At 42.0% G+C, this 23,275-nt stretch overlaps 1 protein-coding gene across 4 annotated transcripts in view; it reads left to right on the top strand.

Annotated features, from left to right (window-relative positions):
- Nucleotides 1-21,286, top strand: part of LOC105431744 (homeobox protein prospero) — a 46,763-nt gene extending 25,477 nt beyond the window's left edge. For 2 of the 4 annotated variants that reach the window (XM_011646161.2, XM_011646160.2), the window contains exons 4-5: nucleotides 1,359-1,503; nucleotides 2,295-21,286. In XM_011646161.2, the coding sequence (XP_011644463.1) occupies nucleotides 1,359-1,503; nucleotides 2,295-2,474 (325 nt within the window). In that variant the 3' untranslated portion in view covers nucleotides 2,475-21,286. Of the gene's footprint in view, nucleotides 1-1,358; nucleotides 1,519-2,294 lie in introns of all 4 variants that reach the window. The other 2 variants (XM_011646159.2, XM_011646158.2) reach the window with 1 other exon arrangement.
- The last annotated feature ends 1,989 nt before the right edge of the window (nucleotides 21,287-23,275 follow it).

Genomic DNA, 23,275 nt, shown 5'->3' with positions numbered 1-23,275 from the left:
CTATTAACAGATATGGAAATTTATCAAATGACATTGTTGCAAAATGTTCTACGAAAGTAGTTAGTTTGATAAATATTGTATTATTCATTTTTTCTTTTCTTTTGCGAACGAGGTTCCGATCCTCCAGAACGAAAGCAATCTCAAAAATTGCTCTGAACTGGCGAGAGTTGTACGCAGTTGCTTTACGTTGTCGTGCACTCAGTGATGATGACTATAAATCATCCTCTCTCGTTGAATCGTTCTTTTACATCCCCGAAGGATTCGACCAACTAGTGCGCTACTACTAATTCTATTCGGCTGATGTTAATACATACACTTGGTGTAAAGCCCTGTCTGAAGGTGGGGATTTATGCTGAAGCTGTATTAATGAAAGCAAACGTAAAAAAAAACGTTGACATAGATTTCGTTTCGTAGATTGTGTATTTTTTCTAGTATTTGTAATGATTGCGATATAATAAAGCATACTACGTATAAAAGCAATGCGATTATAAAAGTTCTCGGAATTGGACAAGAGCGCTTCGAAAGCTCATAAACGGAATATTCCAAACGAAGACAAATATAACTGCGAGAAAAAAAAGAGAGATATGGTTTGAACTTTGTATTAATGATTCCCTTCTGATTTCCCACAGTGCGTTTCATATTTTTCATATTTTTCTTCTCCTTCCATGCGCGTCATTTGCAAGGAGGGCTACCTTTCGCGTCTGCTTCCCCGCTCGAAAACTCGCGGATTCGCCATTCCTATATCAATTATACACCAATTAACGTCCCGTTTGTTTTTTTTTCGCATTAATTAATGAACGTGAAGGTAACTCGAAAACGACCGATTTTTCCCGCCGCAGACGGAATACAGAAGGAGATTGCGTAATTTCGCGTTGATTATACGTCACTGGCTAGAATTGCGAGAGCATCAGATCTTTAGTGTGGCCGACGCGATAGGTTTTTCATCGTCTCTCTTTGCGTCTGTTCGCTTAACGTCGAGGAGAGAGCTTCGCGTAGGGCTCTCCATGTGCGTCGTTCCCTTCCTTCTTTTTTCATCTCCTTCCGCTTACGTCAGACCACTGTTAGCATCGATCTTTAATTAATTATCGATGACGCATTAGCACTGTCGCTGTCTGTCGCAGGGAAACCAGGCGAGACAAGAATCAGCCGCGATGACGTAGAAAGATTTATTATTAATTGACACCTCGATGTATGCACATTGAGCCGTACTTTTATATGAAAACTCATATTAATCCATATTAATCCATATTATCACGTCAAATCATATTGTATATAAATTTAAATCCTACTAAATGTGTATCGTACATCTGCTAATAATCCGATCGTATTATCTAATCACGTGCACTTCTGCGTTTCAGGGAGTTCTACTACATCCAAATGGAGAAATACGCAAGACAAGCGGTTTCGGAGGGCGTGAAGAACGCCGAGGATCTCCGAGTCGGTGGTGACTCCGAAATCTATCGGGTTCTCAACCTTCACTACAACCGTAATAACCACATTGAGGTATGGGGTCCCCAGGTGCGCAACACGAACACGCACACGCTACATTTTATTTTGTTTTTCCAATGATATTGTTTCGCGAATCGAGAAAAGACGAGCATGTATGTCTTCGCTAAAAAAGAGCGACGCCGGATCGTCGGTCGGTCGTTTCTACGAAATTAAGCTTTCGGTGTTAGTATTTATCGTACGTTTCATAAAATATTTGACGTGCGTCTTTGTGGTTCACTGTACTATAAATGTGTTTGCACGTTTTGTGAGATAAAAAGTATATAAATAAATATAAAGTAAAGTATTTACTGTTTGGTAATACCGAAATCAAATTTTTTACTTGATGCTATTAATTGAAGGGTTAATGCACATATCGCACATTTCATCTGTTTGTTCTTTTAACAAACAGATTTTTTAACATGTTGGAAAAAATAAATTTTTTAATTTTCTCAAACTCATTAATTGTAGATAATTGTTATTGTAGCCCTTGAATTAATTTAATAATACTTTATGATAAATCCACTTCGTATCGAATAAATCGTATAATATTACATTAGTATTATTTTTTTGAATTATATAAAGATAATTTAGATAATTTAAGTAAAAACTATTAAATTAATTTCCTACTAAAAATTAAAACCTTTTGAAAATTTAATTATAACAAAATTATATTTTCCTAATAATGAGCTTATATTATTCGGAATGTCGCATGTTGTGACATTCATAATATCGCTTCGTGTCGTAAAAATGTTGGCCGCAAAGCCCATATGTGCCATGTAGTGCTAATGGTGACGCGAAACTTTCAGGTACCCAGCAACTTTAGGTACGTTGTGGAGCAGACGTTGAAAGAGTTTTTCAAAGCGATCCAGGGCGGCAAGGACTCCGAGCAGAGCTGGAAGAAGTCCATCTACAAGGTGATCTCGAGGTTGGACGATCCAGTGCCGGAGTACTTCAAGAGCCCGAACTTCCTGGAGCAGCTTGAATGAATCAGGAGGTCGCGTGGCTCTTGCTCTTCGTGGTGCGCGGGCTCGCCCGCGCTCGTCGGCTCCCGATAATCAGGAACGACCAACGAGGGAGGATCGCATCCGCCAGGAGGTACACGTCCTTCGCGTAGTGCGTGTTCAGGTATCCTTAAATAACATATCGCAAAACGAACGAGGGCTAGGAAGGGAGAGGAGACACGGACAAAGCCAAGGAAACAAAGGCACCGTCGACGTCCGAGGGCGACGTCCAAGATGCCAACGAAGGATCAGGCTGTGACCGAATCACGAATCAATCAGGAAAGATAGAAGAAACGTACACATGTGCAACACAGACACATATACATACAGATTATACGTATACAAAAATATACTGCGAATCTACGGCTGGCGAAACTCGACAGTTGAAAAGTGTCGAACGCTCACGGTCCGCTGTAACCGACGTTCCTCTTATTTCAACCGAATAAGCACAAGAAGGTGATTCCTGGGACGAGACGAAGAAGCACGACGAATGCGTGGTCAACGAACGGCGAGAAATAGCTTTTAGCGTCGATTTTGTCCGATCTGTTTGTAACGTAGAGTAATTACTTCGTTACCGCCTAATTTTACATCACACGATAAGAATAGTGATTTAAAGACGATGACACTGCTGGGGTTACACTCACAGAAAAAGATGGAGACTTTCGGAACGTTTGCGAGCATATCCAAAGATTGATTAAGTCTGAACATCGCACGGCGATTCCTCTTCTGGATTGAACGTGACTCGGAAGCGGAATCTTCGTCGATTGGAAAGCAATGTAGGATGAGTGGTTTCTCCTCCTACATCGTTTTCCTAAAAGAAGGATAGATTTGTGGACGAGGAGAAAACCTTGCGCTAAGATTATTTCGGATAATCCTATTTTGAATTCTGCAAGAGAGTAGTTTCGGTTTTTCCAAGATCGATGCTCTTTGATATAAAAAATTCTGAAAAACTTCTTATCGATGAACGAATACCATAACAATAATTCATTCTTCGATAAAAAGGTATCTTTGCTATTTTCTGTAGCATGCTTTTTTTCTTTCTTTCAGGAAAAGTAAAATCTTCGATTTGTTAATTAAAAGTATGAGGTTTACCTCGATGCTTCCCGACACCAAACTAGATACCAATCTTTCTATAGATTGTACATAATTTCAATTTCACCGTTTATAATCGATCAACAAGGTTCGAGATCGACGTGAAAATGCTTGGCTATTAAATTACATTGCGCGTAAGAATCAGATAAAAAAAAAAAAAACGGCGCGAGAAAACAATCGTGCGTACATCGATACCAAAGAATCGATTTCATGATAAACAAGTGCATAACTTTGCATGAATAATCGAGCGACCGCTCATAACGATTTCCGCACAAAGAACCTGTTCCTATCTGCCGAAGAAGATGTTCCTTCATCTTTTTCGTTTTCCCGTATCTTTTTTTTTTCTTTCACTCGCTGAGCATTATTTGACGGGTCGATAAAGTACGTTTATCGAAAGTACATATGTTGCATTGAAAGGATCGGTGCACGGGTCAATATACATAGCTGTTTTTATTAATAGTTGCTTGTATAAACGAGATTAGGCTAGTCGCAGTGACGAGATTAGGAGTACGGGCGACAAAGATGCAAGTCGGATGCAGCATCAACGTGCGAGGATCGTGCGCCGACGGCATTCCAACTGTAGCGTTGTAAACAAAAAAAAAAGAGAAAAGGAAAGGAAAGAAAAGAAAGAGGAAAGAGTGAAATGCTAATATATAATCGTGCGCCGGTGCGTAATTATATAAATATTAGATTTTTAAAGCGAAAAAGAGACGGATGCTGGTGTGATTAAAGTAGCGTAAAGAAGACGTACGCCAGAGGGTTGCACACAACCACGCTTCCTTTTCTCCATTTACATAACCCCCGACTCATCACACAGACTTACGTACACGGACACGCGACACGCACGTAGCAGTCACTTACACGTATTAACTTGCACCATGCGATCACGCGCGCGAACATGCGAGAAATCGAATACGGCGCCCTCATACTCTTACTTGTGACTTTTTTTTCGCTAGAAATTTCTGTAGATACATTACGAGACGATATATAAATATTAGGAATAATTCGAGTGGTAGCGAACGCACATAATTTAACTCTTATTTTTTTTTTCACCATTACCGTCGCTACTACGTGCACTATTATTATTACTATTATTATTATTATCATTATTATATGGCTATTATATTATTGTATTATTATTATTATTATTATTATTATTATATTATTAATATATTATTATATTATTATTATTATTAGACTCACTATTATCTATATCAATATGACAATTTTAGTATGAAATAATTATAATTATTAATATTATTATTGTCATCATTGAAATTGTCATTTACGGAGAGAATTTAGTTAATTTAAAATTAATCCTTCCTTGTTCTCCATATGCAATTTCTATACTGCTTTTTTCTGCTATGAATTTTTATCCTCACCTCGTTTGTACAAGATCCTTTCTTTCAACTATTTTACCTTTCCCAATTTTGCCAAGCTTGCCTATCCTATGTTTGGCATTACAGCATTATCTTTAGTTTATTATGTATATTTAGTTATTATAATAATGATTATATTAAAATTATGTCCCTCAGTAATATTGGGTCATACACAAAAAAACACATACATACATACACACACCATTTTGCAAGCGGTGAGTCTTAACCTAGTCACGAGTCACTATTTTTTAATTGATTAATGATCGATTTATTGATTATTATTTTATTTATTAATTATGACAATAAAATGAGAAAATCAATTAAAATTTAATTTGCGTCTGATTTTGTGTTATTTTATTTTTATTTCCACATTGATTGATTTATGATATCCTTTCCTGCATTAAAAATGGAATTGGAAATCTATTATACATATTTGGAAAGAATATTATTAGAAATAATTATATATGCAAAAAAGAAAAAAAATGGTCTTGATTTGGCACATTTGAAACATTCTCAATTGCCTACAAGGCTTATCTCTCTTTTTTGATGGGAAGCGAAACGACTCGAATGTACCACCCATGAATTTGTGATCGGTGAGTTCGAAGACGGAGACGAGTAGCCTTTTTCGGCCAAACTAGAATGCGCATTGTAGAATGAAAGAAGTTAAGAACGAAATTTTGAAAATTTCAACTTTTATTATGTAATACATACTAGATTTTGGCCTAAGACTAGTAGCAATTCCTTCGGCACTGGCCTAAGATTTTGGTCTAAACGTTTATAATGAAAGACAAGAATGAGATGACAGACAGGGAATGAAGAGGCAATGAAGAATATAATGAATAAAATACCAGAATATAGGATAAAAGATAACGATACGCGTTATCTGAATTCGCCGACTTGCTTGTCGCAATTTTAGGGTGATTTGACATTCGGGTCAAGACAATAAACGTAAAAACTTATTCTTTGAAAATTTATCTTATTCAAGTTTAAATCAAATTTCTATTAATTCAATTTATCACTTAAGAAATCGCAATTTCTCAAAAAAAAAGAAAAAAACAAACATAATATATTCAATAATTACAAACAAAATTTATTTTTATACCTTTTATTTATTTATATAATTAGTTTGATCGCGATTCCAGTATCAAAATTGTTTCAGTCAAATGTATCCTATCCTTTTTACCACCTATGCTAACAAATCATTAAGAGATTTTGATTTTATAATACGAAGAATTGAAAAAGACAATATACGGTACAATATAAATTAATTATTATATTAATGTTTTGCATAATAATTGACAATTAATATTTCATTTAATATGGAAAAAGCAAATTAAGATATGTATTCCAAGCTAATATGTCCTAATATTAATCGCGATACCGACTACACTTAAAATCTAATTTAATAATCTCCCTTTTACGAATCTTTAATGTATTTTTCGCATTATTCCTCGATCCTAAAAGCTTTGCGCTTTCACGTCGATACGCATCAAGATATTTTCAGATATCGTCATTAAGCAATTAGCAATATAATACAACAATATGTGATTCTTTACAAATCTTAATATTAAATACAATCTTGTCACACAGAATATACGCTACTTCAATATTAACGGCATCGATGAGACATAATTCGATATTAATTATCGTTCTCATTCTCTTTTCTTCGATTGCACTGGATTTGCGAAAAGTATAAGAAATAATTTTCGTAACTTCAACAGCGATCGCACATTCGTCAAACATATCTAGCGATCGTTTTATCGTACTCAAAATGATCATTCCGCTCTTTTAGACATTATCCGTACTTAATAGACAAAGAAATAATTATCGCTGCAACATGAGATCGATGTTTCCTAAATCGTAACCATACAATGAAATTCAATATCGTACACAACAAAATTTTAATTTTCCTTCCAATAATTATTTTCAAAGGAATCGTCAATCATATATATATATATATACGTATCACGATATGAATTAATAAATCAATTAGTTGACTGTTTCAATTTCGCGTTCTTCGCCACCGGAATATGACCACAAGTTTTGAAAAGAGACAACAAACGACAAACTGAGCATAATAATCTTCGAGGCTAAGCCGTTTTTGAATTCCTAATCGCCTTTGTCAGCGAATAAATTCGAAGTGGTAAGAGGAATTTTCGTACGGTCGCTTATTCGCAAAAGTCTTGGGAATTGAAAATTGTTACGAACATAATAAGTGAAACTCTCGCATGATCCTTCGAGACCATCTACGAATTCAAGACGGAAGAGTCCGCTTCTTTCATTTCTCCGTCGACTGAAAATCGAAGCTCCTAGCGCGAAGGACAAATCGTTCTAGATCTTATGGCAGACACTTGCTCGAGCCGCGAAGAGACTCGAGACTCGGGAGAAAAGTATCTGAATAATGGTAACGAATAGCAACCGGTGAGACAGTGGTTCACCGGTGGATCGCCGAAATCCTCTCGTCGATGACGAGGGAATAAGCCGCGCTCCTTTCCTCCCGATCGAGCAACGCAGATCGCGGAACGGAACTGACGATGAACAGCACGAGCGCAAAGAAAGAGGCGAATTCGCAACGATTTTACGGATGCGCGTAGAACGAGAATAGAACGAACGTAAGAAAGGCAGACGGCGAGATCGACGACAAGATACATGAGAAGGGTGTAGTGACGAGGACACACACACACACACACCCCACACACCACACACACACACACACACACACACACACACACACACACACACACACACACACACACACACACAACACACACACACACACACACACACACACATTCCCGAAAGACGAAAGGCGAAAGAGATTAGAGAGTCGTTCACCTGCGAAACGAAGTAAATAAAAAAAAAAAGGTCTATCGACTCGCCGTTTATATTACATTTATACAGCGGGGCCGACGCACGGAGAAACGGAGTACACGGGACGGAACGAAATTAAACGAGAACGAAATACGAGAGAATGGAAGAAATAATAAGCATACGTACATACCTAAACGCGTAAGTTTTAAGGACACGTAAGCAGAAGTAAGTAATAGTATTTAACGTTAACACTTGCAAGCTATTAATTATTATATAAACGATTAACTAAAGATAAAAACGAGCGGAAGGTCGTATCACGCTGCAGAGGAAGAGGATACCTACTTTAAAAAAAAAAAACACACACTAATAAACTAATTATTATTATATGATTATATTATTATTATTACGATCATTACTATCGAGTTTGAGATTAAGCCGTGATAACAAGAAAAATCAGTGAGAATGGGAGAGAGCGAAAGTGGTAAACCAGAGAGAAAGCGAAGGAGGCAGTATGAGAATTCAAAGCAAAGAATTCATTGAGAATAATAATTCCTCAAACTATTAGGAGCATAATTAGGATACATTTATTATGGCGAGTGCGCGATTACGATAGCGGCGCGGTAGTATACAGAGAGAAAGAGAGGGGGAAGATAAAGGGGGGGGACAGGAAATACATTATCTCCCCCGTTGACGTTTCAGTGAGGCGGAAATCGCGTCTTTCGAATTTTCGCGCGCGCGATAGGAACGAAGTGGAGGAGCGAACTCGGGAGAACGACCGATCGTGAGAATGGGAGAGAGAGAAAGGAAGAGAGAGAGAATGGGAATCTGTAAACGACGGGAGAGGGAGAAGGAGAGCATGAGAATTTTAGAGCGTAAACTATGTTTCTATGTGAGATCGCGTGCGTAAGCCAAAAGAAGAGAAAAAAAAGAAAAAAGAAACTGATTGTTGACACCGAGTGAGCAAACTTTGTGTGATAATCTCGTAGTACACGTAGCATGTTAAGTCTACAATACGTTTGGTAGGGGATTAAAAGGTGAGAGAGAGAGAGAGAGCGACTTTCGAAAAGTCGGGCAGGAGAACGGGGGAGTAAAATCCGACCGAGGAATCCGAGAGGTCTTCCGTGTCTCTACCTCCCAATCGTGTTTCTAAAAATCAGGCATCGGAGGCACCACCGCCTTCGGTAATTGACATATCACCGCGCGTATATGGATCGTTAATTCGTAATTCTAAGTTACAGGGTGCTCGAGACGCCGTCGACCACTCCGGTGTCTCGATTTAACGTAGATGTACGTTAAGTTTCCTCGATGAGCTACGAAAGCTTTGAGTTGTCTTGTAATCGATAATTTCGCGCCCCCGACATTACGGTGCGAGATGAGAAGTCGTAAACAACCACGATTTTATTTACAGGACTACAGCGAAGACAGTCGATACTCCTGTCCCGCAACTATTATTAACTTTTCACGGTCCACGCTCGCTTTCGTTATCGTAAAATATCGTTTAAAAGAGGAAAATGAAATTCTTACTACTAAAATTTTATTGAGTAAATTTATTAATTTTTAATACTAATTAACTTATTCACTTATATTACAACTTATATTGCATTATTATTTCAAATACTTTAGGCATATGTGAGATTTTAATATAACTTTTCAATTTTAACTTTAACTCTCTTAACTATAAGATGCAGCGCACACTTTTATTCATTAATATTAATAAAATGTAAACCGTGAAAGACCGTGAAAAGTTAAAGTCTTTACAATTAAATACAGATTTTAATTTACAAAACCGAATATCGGGAGGCTGTGCATACTCCAGCTCCCGTTTCATCAATAATTTACATAACGCAACCAACGTTTACATTTCTCATCTTGAATCAAATGTCAATCGTCAGAAATTTACGTCGCAATAATCTCGCTCAAGATTCAAGAGCGTCGAAGAGAGCACCTCTCGGAAAATCCGTAACAGTCGGGTGTTTGGGGGGATGGGTGGGCGATGAGGGATGGAAGGGATGGCGGTTCATGGGGAGAGAGAAAGATGGAAACCGACGAAATTGTGGATGGTGTAGAAGCGTGTAGGGAGCCAAGTGTCCTTGATGCGACCGTCGTTGAAGCCACGAAATCTCGCGATCTCAACAGGTGATCTTTTTTGTTCGGACGAGTTGAACCATGCAGGGAGAGATAAAAGCGGATCGAAGATAATAAGAGAGACGCATATATACGAATAATATGCACGAGGAAAAAAGTCACGACTGAGAAGAAATCTATTCGAATTGCGATTTCGGACTGAGTTCGGAGCCACGGGCAAAAGACGTTCGGCGCAAACCGATCCTAGCTGAGAGAGAGAGATGAAGAGCGAAAGGGTATGCAAGAGTGAGTAAATGCGAGACGGAGCAATAGATGACAACGAGCGAAAGAGAAAGGAATGAAATGAGTCGAGAGACGAGGAGTGAATGTGCTAAAAAAAAATTGCTAAAAAAAGTGAAGAAATTATACAGAGAGAGCCGACCTCCTTGCCTACCGGGAGGTCCGCATATATGTATTGTAAAGTCACTAGTAAATGATAAAATTAGAAAAAGCGAGTTTAAGAGGAGAAATTATTAGGCCAGTTTGTAAATGTAAGTTATTACGGAATTTTCTCCCCTCCCCACCCTTTCGTGCACGATACTTTTGGCAAATCTTTCGCGAGCGTGAATGCGGAAAAAAGAGCAAGCGCGAATGTGTGAGAGAAGACAGAGAAATATTTATACATGTGCGTGAGAATCTGAAGTTACGTGAGTGACACGTGTGACGAGAGAACGGAGAGATCGAGGCGGAGAAAGAAAGAGAGAAGGAGCCATCGGACAAATGGTCCAGCACGGTCCGACGTTCGACTCAGAGATACATGAGAGAGAAATGGAATCGAGAAGCAGGGGCAAAACGCGCACAACCATCAGAGAATGGCAGATATCACAAATGTCATTATCCATCCAATCCTTCGGCCACCGAGAGTATGAGAAACAAAGAGTGTAGGACAATGAATCTTGACCAAATCCTGCTTGACAGAAAATTGGGTTATTCTGGTCTGCCTTCGCTTCCACACACGCTATGTTACTTTCATATATACACACATATATATATATATATATATATATATATATATATATAAAAACGGCTTCGTATTACATATATTACCCAATCGCTCGCAACATACTCGCAGTATCCCCCATGCTCATTTCGTATCTATCATCTAATGGTTTTCCGCTAAACGCGTGAAGCTCCTTCGAAACGGGCATCAACACATTCCGTATTTAATGGGAATATTTCTTCTTACCGTCTGCAATTCTTATTGCGACCCTGAGTCGCGCGTGAATCAACAGTGAGTGAAAGATAGCGAGAGCGAGAGAGTGGCAGAAAAAAAAAAGAGAACGAGAGTGTGAATTGTATGCACGCGTGTACCAAGAGAAGCACACACGAAATGAGAATGAGAACATGTAATGCCTGTATTCCTGGAGTATATTACTTGCGCATACGTCTCAACCAGCAGTCGTGTTAGATTATACGTATTATCGTGTAGGGAATCGTAGGTGTATTAAGACAAAAAAAAGAATAACTTATTTAGTAATGAAGAAGGAAAGAGAGAGAGAGAGAGAGAGAGAGAGAGAGAGAGAGAGAGAGAGAAAAAGAGAGAGATGAGGACTAGCAGCAAGCAACAAACAACAGTAAACCTACGTTGATGTGTGAGGATGTGAGCTAGATCGCCGCGTTGAGTCTAATGAACTCCTCGGAGATGTACAACGCAGACCCTCCAGAATGAGGTGAAAAGGCGCACGACTGTCAGCCTTGTCGGCCATCTTCGTCACTTCGTCTAGATCGGGGGACGATCAAACGTCGAACGTTCGCGTCAATTAATATTCTGTAGATAGCAGCAACGAAAACTCTTCCTCTACATTAAAGTAGCACGGGCGAAAGGTTCGAAGGACGATTAATTAAAATATCTCCTACGAGCGACTTAGCCGACGTAACGGGGCACAAAGTGGAATGACGAAGTTGGCGACTTGCTCGGTCGGCCGGAATGTCTTGTAAGATATTGTGGGAATTGTTTTTCTGCGCCCCGCGAGTCCGTATTTTCGGTCCAAGACGGGGCACCATTCACACGAGCCAGTACATTTTAGGCCGGAAGTTCTGTCTTTACCTTGGCTTTGACACTTCTTGTACCAAAAAGTGTGTTTCGATTGTATTTCGAATCTTCGTTTCGCAGAGTCCACAGAAGAAAGGCTCATCGCGTAGCCGACATAATTAACAATTTTATCACCAGTTTTCATTTATGGAAAAGTCACGTGATGGAAGAAGTCACTGCTTAGTACTAGTTAGATAACGAAACTTCTCTTGGGACTGCGCTACCGCCCCAGGAGATGCTAGGTAAATATTAAAAGAAGGGCATATTTGAGAAAAAGAGAACGTACGCGAGCAGACTGTTGAACGCACAAATTATTGCAGGAGCATCAATCATATTTTTGTCTCGAATAATAAATTTTGCATTGATGGCTTCGTTCACGTGACTCCTTAAACCGGGTTCAGTTGCAATAGCCGACACGCAGTACTTGTGATCGCTAGGTTTTCACCGGCGGCACAATTCCGCATCTCGGAACTCACATCCGGACTCACTCAGGAGAGACAGAGCTTCGGGCGAAAGAAACCTGACTACTTTCATACATGCATTACGATGTTTGATGACTATATACCACTTTCGACGCGAGAATTCCTTTCGTACCTTTTACCGGCGTTTTTCTGGGTTGATTTTTGGCACGAAGAAGAAGAATTCCGTTCGTTGATTGCTAATCTTCGGTTGCGCACAAGACGACACACAGAGAGTAGAGCAAGAGGGCGTATGTGCGCGTGCGCACGTGCGCACCACCACTTTCGCGCGATCGCGCGATCGCGAGCCTTTCGGATGCCACATTTTTCGAAATCCAATCGGTGCGCACGTACGTGCGCCTTACCTACGCCTTATTGCGGCGAAGAGTGAAAAATTCCGTTTTTTGGCAGACACCAAAAAAAAAAAAGCAGCTCCTAAAACGCAAGCGACGCGCGAGAGTACGCAGACGGCGAGTTGCGACGGCGCGTATTCTCGCGCGCGCTCGAAATCACACAACAGATAGTGCTCAGCAAGGCGATTAACATCGATCGCGATGCAGCACACCCACACACACGCGTACATTCACACGCACGCACACGCATGTACACGTATGTACACGAAACGCGACACATGCAAGGTACACACGCACGCACATGGAACATGTACACGGACACACGCAGTTTCGGCCAGAATCTAAAAGACACATCAAGGAAAAAAGTACAAGTTTATCACGTTGCGCCTTAACGTTAAAATTAAAAGTTGATCAAAAGAGATGAAAAAAAGTGAAGCGTATTCTTAACCAAAATCGGCCTTAGTATATACTTTTCCAGGGCACGTGGAAAGCACAGGACGGGCGACCTTCCCCCTCGACCTACTTCCACAATCCTCACTCTTTAGATTAATATAAAAAAAAAAAAAGAATGATATAAATATATAATATATATAATATATATACACGATATATTATATTCCGCCGGCGGTGGGAAGTTTCGAAACCTCGCAGCTAACTCAGCAAACCACCGAACCATCGAAAGAAAAAAAAAAAAAAAATTAATAGATCTCTCTGTTTCCCGCCGCGTCAGGTCGGATTCGAAATTTTCGCGGTTCGCGTCCACGTCGAGACGAGTCGGAAAAAAAGAAGGACCGCTCGTCGTGAACGCGTAACCCGTTCTCCAAGCCCCTACCTCCCAAGCCCCGGAAAGTCGCCCGTCCTCATTTGCACGTCCCGATGTACCCCACGCTCCCCCGCAAGGTGTTCCCTTCCAAAAGAGAAACAAAGAGGAAAGAGAGAGGTGAAAGCTAAAAACGAAGCGAGAAACATACCTATCCGGCGAGAAGGCGAGCCCTTCTCGCGCATAGAAGAAAAACACTTCCTGCATGTAATAAAAAAGCGACGACGCGAGTGGACGGGTCACCCGGGATTAGTGTAAGGACGCTCGTTGCTAAAGTAAAGCAAAGACGATGACGTGGAATGGAAGAGAGGAAGAAGCGGAGAACAGCACACACTTTTTGATGCGGAAGATGGACGACTGTCGACTCGCCGTTCCCCCGCGCGATCCGGGGCGATGGCAGAAAATTCGCAGAAAAAATCCGAGAGATTCGAAGAGCGATGCCATGAATAACCACACACACACACACACACACACACACACACACACACACACACACACACACACACACACACACACACACACACACACACACACACACACACACACACACACACACACACACACACACACACACACACACACACACACACACGCAACACGCATACGCGCTGAGGAGGGATCGGTCGCGTATCATTATCTCGTCGCGTAGATCCGCGGTATTCCTTGCCATCCATAATCTCTTTTCACGAGCGTATCTTCGTGAGACTCGACTGTGACGATTGTGAGGGAGTGAGCTAAGAACGGAGAACGTAGTCGATCATACGTAATCGATCTACATGTTGTACGCTGTACTACCAGAGAAAGTCTAGCGCAACGACGCATTCGACGAGGCTATGCATATTATAACGCGCGCATAACGAAATACTGTTTCACAGTGTGAATATTTCAAATGGAAAATAAACCTCTTTAAATAAACGTAAAGCCGTAAAAAAAAAAAAGAAATAATAATAATAATAATACTAATACTGATAATAACGTAAAAGAGATATATTTGTCGCAAGTAAAAATAAAAGCGAAGCGCAAATACTTCAAATTGATATTGATTTCAAATTGCAAGAACCTTCATGGTTATTCGCGTTTCTGCACTCCTTCCTACGCGGTCACTTTAATTGTCCAGCCAAAGCCACGCGGATTAATAGAGAGTTCAGATATATAACTTTAAACGATAGAGCACAAACCAAATGACAAAGCAATGGCTAACGCTGTGAGAATAACGGCTATCGTCGAACCGACGACAGCACTCGATCAATTATTATCTAACGCTATCATGATAATGCCATTTAATCCCGAGACTTTTCAGCACCGCAAGGAACGCAAGGCGTTCCGAAAGATAGTACCAAGTTTCAAGATTCGAATTATTATAATGGTAATCGACAAATCAACATTGGGCACGAGGTAATAACGCACCGACCGGTACACACGCATACAGCATCGCAACGAATACGTCGGAAGGCGCTCTCGGAAAATACGATGTGCCTCGACCCGCCCGTAACGCCTCTTCGCCAATTCGCAGCTTTCCTCGCGCAAAGAAACGCGCGCGAACTACTGATAATGCGATAATGACTGTCCGTGAAATCCGTATCCGAGGCAGGTGATGAGATTACGGGAAAACTCGTTCTTGCACATCTAGCTAATTGTCAAATATTGTCAGCATGGAGATTATTCTGAGGAACGATAATAGCAACAATAACAATAAAATTTTCCGAATTCGAATGACGGCAATTAATTACTCGGATGCAAATCACTACGCGTCACCAATCGCGATTTCTTTTATTATCGATACTAGACCGACAATAATCCTTATATTTTCACGTATTTATTTGATATTTTAACACGATACTCCGCCAGATAGATACGTCGATACTCTCGATCGACACCGGTTTTCCGTTGCACGCTACTTACCGTATCGATATCCCTTCGTTATTAAACTCGTCGATCCCTTGAGTTTTCCCCGCAAGAAACACACGGACTTTACAACACAACAATGTAGGACAGAATTAACGCAGCGATTACGCGCGTCCCGCACGATATGCGATGCGTCGTGGAAAAGAAAAAAAAAAAGAGGACTACTTTTGCAGCACCTATACGCACCTTCTTTCACAACCAACACAAGCGAATCGATTCCTCGTTGCAGAGTGCCATAGTACGTCGATTGCAGAATAGCAACAGAATTCAATATGAAACCCATAGTAACGACTTAAGTTTCCGATACGTCAAATACGCTGTACACGCAGTACATATCCTACGATGGACGGCGATTTAGTAGTGCGACGGCATTACGAATTCGAAGTGATGCGCATCGTACTTCCGAGGACGAGATACTGGAAAGGACCGGAAGAAAGAGCAGAGAGAGAGAGAGAGAGAGAGAGAGAGAGAGAGAGAGAGAGAGAGAGAGAGAGAGACGGGAGGAGATCGCACAAGTACGAAGAACGAGATGACCGTGCCACACGTCGGAACGAGAGAAATGATCGCTGGTCCCGTCAGATTAGCGGAGAGTATCGACGCGACCGCAAAGTAGTACGTAGTAGTACGGAAGAGAGAAGGAAAAGACGAAAGAAAAAGAGAGAGAAAAAAAGAAGAAGAAAGGAGAGAGAAAGAAAGAAATAGAATAAAAAAATTCCACACACGACCGTGTGAGCCGACGCAGGCGAAATTGAAAAACGCCCAAGGTCTGACTCGCGAAACGAATCAGACCTTGCCACTTGCAATTCGTTGAAGAGACGTGACGCGTTCTAAGCAATTCGCATAACGTAGGAAAGTGAAAAAGAGCGGGTACGTAAGAAGGAGAGAAAGGATGGGAGCGAAAGAGGAGTATAAAAGGGAAAGAGAGAGAGAGAGAGAGAAAGAGAGAGAGAGAATGAGTGACACGTGATAAAGGAAAAGGAATCACTGAAGATCCGCTATTCGACTTTCTGATTTTTCGCAGATTTTCGCGCGGGACAACAGGTACGTCCCTTCCGAGACATCAACCTGCCCCCCGTGACAACCCGCAGGAGCCAGCTCATCCTCCCAACGCCCCTCCCAACTGATCCTTCCCCACGTGAACAAGGTTTGCTTCCAAAAATCCGTACGCGTTATCGAAACCTAATAAACTATAAACTACCTAACAATAATAATTAAACGATAAAGGGGTTAAGAGTATCGATTAATTGAATTATACCTAACGATTAATTAAATAATTAATGAGTAATGATACATAACGATAATACGATTAATGATATATAGTATAAACGGTAAACGGAGGCAACCCGGTAATATGGTGGCTAAAAAACCATCCACCGAGACGAGTCCGATTCTGCCTCGTCGAGCGTGAGGGGTGTATAGACCGTGCGTGGGACGCTTTTACGGCGGCTATATCCGACTATACCTTGGTCCACGAACGTGCGGATTCGCAGCGGGAACCGCGATCGGTACACTCCGTGAAGTCGGACCGGCAGGATCCACCGCCGTCGGAGTGATCGTTTCTTACCCATCATTTATACGCTAGCTTGTAACTTGAGACTTAAGTATAATGAGACACACGAAGAAGAAAACACACACACACACACAGCATTAATGATACCTAATGATATGATTATATTATTGATATAACTTAACGATTATAATGAACTATCCTAGTGGTATTATACGACGACATAGTTGATTGATCTGTTTAATATTGAATGTCTGTAGATCACGGAGCGTTTGGAACTCTATGCTATTCATCGAGAGTCCTGTATACATGTCCATCAATATTCCTCGATACCTTTCCTCCTACCTCTCCCTATTTCACCCCCTAACCGATCACAAAACCACCCAAGACATCACAAAGCTCTTAACATAAGTGGACCGGAAATATTATTCCGCTTTTAAAATAAAAACAAGATTGGGTGCTATACATACTAAAAAAAGCCATATTAAAACCGTTAAATTCGATAAAGTTACAGATTGACCAAAAATATAAAAAAAAAAAGATATATAGAGTGGATAAAATAACCCTCCGTTTAAAACGAGAAAACTGGAGTCAGCGCGGAGGTGCGAGAGAGAAAATGTAATTTTCTATAGAGAATAATTCGTTTCAAAATCGTGAAGCGCTACTTTTCCAGGTGTAAGAGACATAATGTTATGTTATTTCAAACTGGTTTTCAGTTTTATCATTCTCCGAGCCAACAGAAAGAAACAGAATGCAATCGTCACATCATATTGCCGACTACACTGGTTTTATGTTCAAAATTTAATAAATCCATGCAGCTATACCACAATGATAATAAAGAAGCGACTCATAGCTTCTTTCCTCCGTCTCTTATGCTGAAATTGGAAACGCTTCGAGCTTAAAAGAGGAAGACAGAAAGAAATTTACACGTGATATATGCAAACTGACAATGAACAAGTATTCTTGATAATAATTAATCAATCTCCATATGTCACATGTCCACGCATAATTACAATGAGAACTAACTAACACACTTATAAATCGCAGCATATAAAGTCACGTGATAACGAAAAAGAGAAAAAGAGAAAAAGAGGAAGCTTCCTCGTAGAATTTTTGCGTAGAATGCGAAAGACAAGAGCCCTCCGCGCGCAAAGTATCGTTTGGAAGAAAGCGAAGGCCCGAGACGCAGAAGAAAGCGAAGCCTAGAAGGGACAATTCTGTGAGAAACACTACCGAGCCCTCTGCCTCTGTTTTTAAGCACGCGTACCATGTGACGTCCATCGATGAGAACTTTACATTGATGATACACGCGCATCGGAACACTGTGTAGTTAATAAAATTACTGTCGCTACGAGAAAAAAAAAAGAGCCGGTAAAAAAAAAAGCGCGTCTGCTCGAAATGTGGATGCGACGGATCATTCTTCTCGATCGACGTCCCCAGTATCATAGGTTCGCCTGATTGTTGAGTTTAAGTTTTTATAGTGAGTACGTAGACGCATGGCGAGAAACCGGAAGACTCGATGCAGACGGTGTTCGTGCTGGCGGACGATTCGTTTCCCTTAAAATCGTCGTCTCGGAACGCACAACGCCGCTCTCTCGATCCTCCGAATCGCCGAGATTTTTTATATACATTCCGCAATAGTTTAAGTGCCGCTTCGAATTATCGAATTAAAATGTGTTTTTTCGTATTAACGATGTTTTATTGCTAGTAAGTCTTTCTGAACATTGTTGAGTGCATGCCACGCAATCGCGCGCCTCCATTTCCGCCGAGCAAACGTTCAGCTCTTCGTCATAACGCCTCTGTTTTGTACAAATAATAATGAAGTAGCTAGTTGTGTGTTTTGTTGTTTCTCTCGCTTGATTACTTAAGTCATGTTGACATGTTAAACGCCGCGAGGCGGAATTATTATGACGAAGAATTAGTTGCCCGTTCGTTCTGTTTCTCGAAATTGATACTGCTCGTGCGGAGAGTGAGGCGCGCGTTGTACAGCACTCACTACCGTTTGGAGAAATCCGTGTATTCGGAGAAATCTACCCGACTGTTGTATAGATTACGCCGTTATCAGAGGGTGCCACGGACAGTAGGGGAAAGCAGTATTATCAATTTACTTAGGAACGATCTCTAGGAGCCACGCATAAATCGCGGAACTGTAACACGAACGCATCGGTCGAACGAGAACGATTGGCGTTCCCTCCGTTGAGAAGTTTATCGTTCTCATATTTCCTCGGGAAACAACGAGGGACAAACGAATCCCTCGATTGTAACATTTGGAGAACGCAGAGTCACTTAATCTTTGATTCACATCGTTCGAAGTCGATCGAAGCGACGGCTTCCGGTTCTACGCTCTTCCACGCCAGTGAGCAATGTTTCCTTCTCCGACAAAATTCTTAAAAGTGCAGAGAGTAAAAGAGTGATATACACGTACGTACACACGCTTACACACGCATCACGTTACACGCAGGCTCTTCACGTTTTTAATCCCAGTGCCCGGAGTTCGCGCGTGAGCGGCTCGACTCTGATTATCCGCCAAAGATCGCGTTGAACCGTGATAATTTAACGCCGTTAAATCACTCAGAATGAATACACGACAGACTCGATCGGAGACAATCCACTCAGGATTACACAGGTTTAACCGGTTTTAAGTTTATCTTTCTCTTCGCAAGGATACAGCAGAAAACAGATATTCCGATGCGACCGTCGTCGATGACTCCGACGGTTGTCAAAGTAGCATTTACAATATATAGAGAACACATTATTTCGCAATTATCTTCTATGTCTACTCAGGGAAATATTTTTTACAACATTCTTCACCAGAATAAAAAAATGCCTTACTTACAGACGCCATAGAAGCACGTACATTTCTAATGATTTATGATGCCGATCCTTGCGAGCCGCAATAAACATAACTGAGCCACGTCTGCTTCATTCTCCGACATCTCGACACAATCACTGATTTTGATTATCAAAATTACAGCCGAGGTGCGGCGCGATCTTGATCGGAATCGCGAATCGATGCCGCGAGACACGCGCGCGACTGCGGGCACGAAGTACCCCGAAGACCATTGAGTTTGGCCTGGGCAAAGTCAGGCGAGCGTCGGGCCGGCTCTCAATTTTGAAATAGCCATTTCGACTTAAGCGAAAAAAATGAACAGACCCCCAAAACCCGACGCAATAGACGAAGGCAACCGGATCAAAATAACCGTCACATGAAACAACAGTTTCTCGCGCGGGGCCCGGCCGCGGCTGCCACCAAAATATCTCCTGCTTAAGATTATATCCTGTTTCTCCCTTTCCTCCCCTAGCCCGCCCTCTCCCACCCCCTATATCCACGATTGCCCCGCGCTAGCAACGGGGGTGCATAAGGCCCCCGTGGGCCCGCAGCAAAAGTACGCCAGGCGTGCCGCGGCCACGTAAGTCACGTGGATTCGGGCCCCGCGCCCACTCTCACTCACAGCACACACTGGGCCGACTCGTCCGATAGAATGTGCCTTCAGTGTTGATTTTATACGAAAAAAATACTAAAATTATACAAAGGGGCCCGACATAGACCGAACGCCCACCCAAAGCCTGACTGGTGCTCGCCCGCTGCCCGTTTCTTTCATCCTAAGCCGGCTATGCATACACGGACATAACACAGAACAGAAACAGACTTCACACTTTTGCCACGAGCGACGATCGCCGTCGAGAGGACCGTCAGTGTCGATCGGCGTCCTTAAGATCAGCGTCGATCTAGCTCAATATATAACGAATTAACGAAATAACGAGCGTAACACGTCGTCGCGAAAGAGGGGTGGGGGGTCCTCTAATTATCTTCGGTACACTGACACGCGAACAGCAAACGTTCGTCGATTACTGTAACTCGTATCCGGGACCATGCGTAAAATATATCAAATCGTAGCGAGACATTCCGTTGTTAATCCAGCTAAAAAAAAAAAAAAAAAAAAAAAACAAGAAGGAGCATTACCCGGTGTGATCAACGTCGCGCGTTTCCGGACGAATCCGCGCACGAATACCACGATGCCTCGATCTCGTCTTAACGCGCAGTTGCGCGCTAAACGAGGCCACGGCTATCCCATGGGCATTATCGTCCTCGCGTGACACGCGTACGCTTACTAAGATACCTCCGAGACCAGGTGCACGAATTGTGCCGCACATTGGAGTAACGCATGTATCGCGACGTATGAAAGCTTCGTGTACAATTCGCCGGGAAACGCGCTCAAAATGCATCCTCGGACAATGTCCGTCCTCTTGACAAGGTCGTCCGCTCGGTATTTCCTCGGCAAAGAAAAAAAAAAAAAGAAAAAAGAAAGGAAAAAGAGAGATCACGTTCAAGTGACGAAGATGTTCACACATATCGACACGTGTACACAGACAGAGTACATACACACTCGCACGCACACGTTGCCTATATCCACGCCCTACAGAAATCTTTTGGTTCGTGCAAGGAGTTCGGAACGCTGCTTTGCACCGATAATACACACGTGTATTGATTAAATACAATTACTACTGAGATAAGTATAATTACATAATATATATGTGTACTATGGTCTCTCCCACTCCCCATCAAAGTAACCCGCATGCCGCGTGTCGATCCCGCGGCGATCGACGATCGTCGAGAGCGCTGCGTCGTTTCGATTTTTTTCGATCCGGAACCGGATGAAGTTGCATTCATTTCGGAATCGAGCGAGACTTCGCCCCCCGACACTCCGCGATCACCGTATCGTCACGACCGGCACTCGGCGCTACCCACATTCACCGATCCCCGAAACCCTTTAAGACTTCCCAAATACAAGTGTAGAATTTAACCACATTAACTATGAATGACGAGAGCTACGTAAGAGCTAACTAACTAACTACAATTAAACTTACTTAATTATTAACAATTAAACAAACAGTAAAGCAGTATAAACAGTAAACGCCCAGTAATCATTGAATTGTGTGTCGACAACTACATAACTAACTACCTACCGTATATCGAAGTAATAGCCGTATGTAAAAGGAAAGAAAAAAACTTGTATTCTACCAGTTGTATCAGCCAGTCCAGTTCTAATAAGCAAGCGATTAAAAGTAATCCGATACCCGGTTTTAAGTCCCGCTCACCCCCTCCCCCCGTACCCCTTTGAACGCCTAAGCCCTCTTGAGTGGATCATTCAATCGCCTCCTTTTTTTGTCCACGATAACTGTCCCAGCTCGATTACCAATTATCCAAGGACCCTTTCCCCGGATAATTACCTATGAATCTAATCGCGAGCCGTCACCATCGACCCCTCGCTCGCCCCGCCCTCCCGCCAAACTCCCATTCAATCAATCCTCCGGAATGTAATCCAGTCAGTATAAAAAAAAAAAAACCCGCCGGATAACGTATTTATCATTAGTGTTTTTAGTAGACAGACTTGTAATGAAAAAGACTTCGTTTACGATTGTACGCACACGTGTGGGGAGACCATGTAACTTTAGCTCCGCCGCTCATTAATGCCGTGTCCAAGCGCTCGCGATCGGCGAGTCGCGCCGAATGAGAGTTGACCCAACCACACTCGATGATCGGCCCGAGATTTCGCGCAACGCGACGACCCCTTTGCGGGCCTCCCTCTCCCGTGGGAGACCTCGACGTCGAGCGTCGATCGGTGCGTCTCCCGCGACGACCACGTCCTCGAGCACCGATCGCGAGCGCGGACGCGAGAACGCCCCGAAATAACAACTACCAAGCTGGTGTTAGCAGCTAGCGCCCCTTTCGATTCCCCCATAACCAATGTCCCTCTCGACGTCCTCTCCACCTCCCTCGAGCCACCTCCCTCACCCACGGAAAACACCAACTATCCTCAACTAGTCCCCTTACCCCCTTACCCCAATCGCAACCCCTCGATTCCCTACGTGTTGTATTATCCGTTATTTTCGATATAATATTATATATAGTATACTAATGATATTTAATGATAATACGACGATGATAAGGTATGGGAGACGTTTGGTCACACACTAATAGGACACCACACGGATTACGCCATCCTCACATGACCATTTGATCGACACGGGACAGAGACATTTTACACACGAGGACACGTATATACACTGGCACACGCATACGTATACGTAACACATTAACAGGTACCAGCAGTAATAGACAGACGTAACAGCAGAAATAAAAATTGATAAACAGAACACTAGTTGCCGTGCAGTTTGTGAACAAAAAAAAAAAAAAAAATAACAATGGTAACCTACCCGCGGGTCCGCTTCGTTCTTGCCCCGTGAGACTGGGTCGCGCGTTCTCCGCGCGCGTAGAAAGGAGAGGATCGTTCCCCACGAAG

Source organism: Pogonomyrmex barbatus, unplaced genomic scaffold (genome assembly GCF_055798465.1).
Source record: "Pogonomyrmex barbatus isolate J1 unplaced genomic scaffold, ASM5579846v1 scaffold18, whole genome shotgun sequence".
Classification (NCBI taxonomy): Eukaryota; Metazoa; Arthropoda; class Insecta; order Hymenoptera; family Formicidae; genus Pogonomyrmex; species Pogonomyrmex barbatus.
This window is presented reverse-complemented; position numbering and strand designations above follow the sequence as displayed.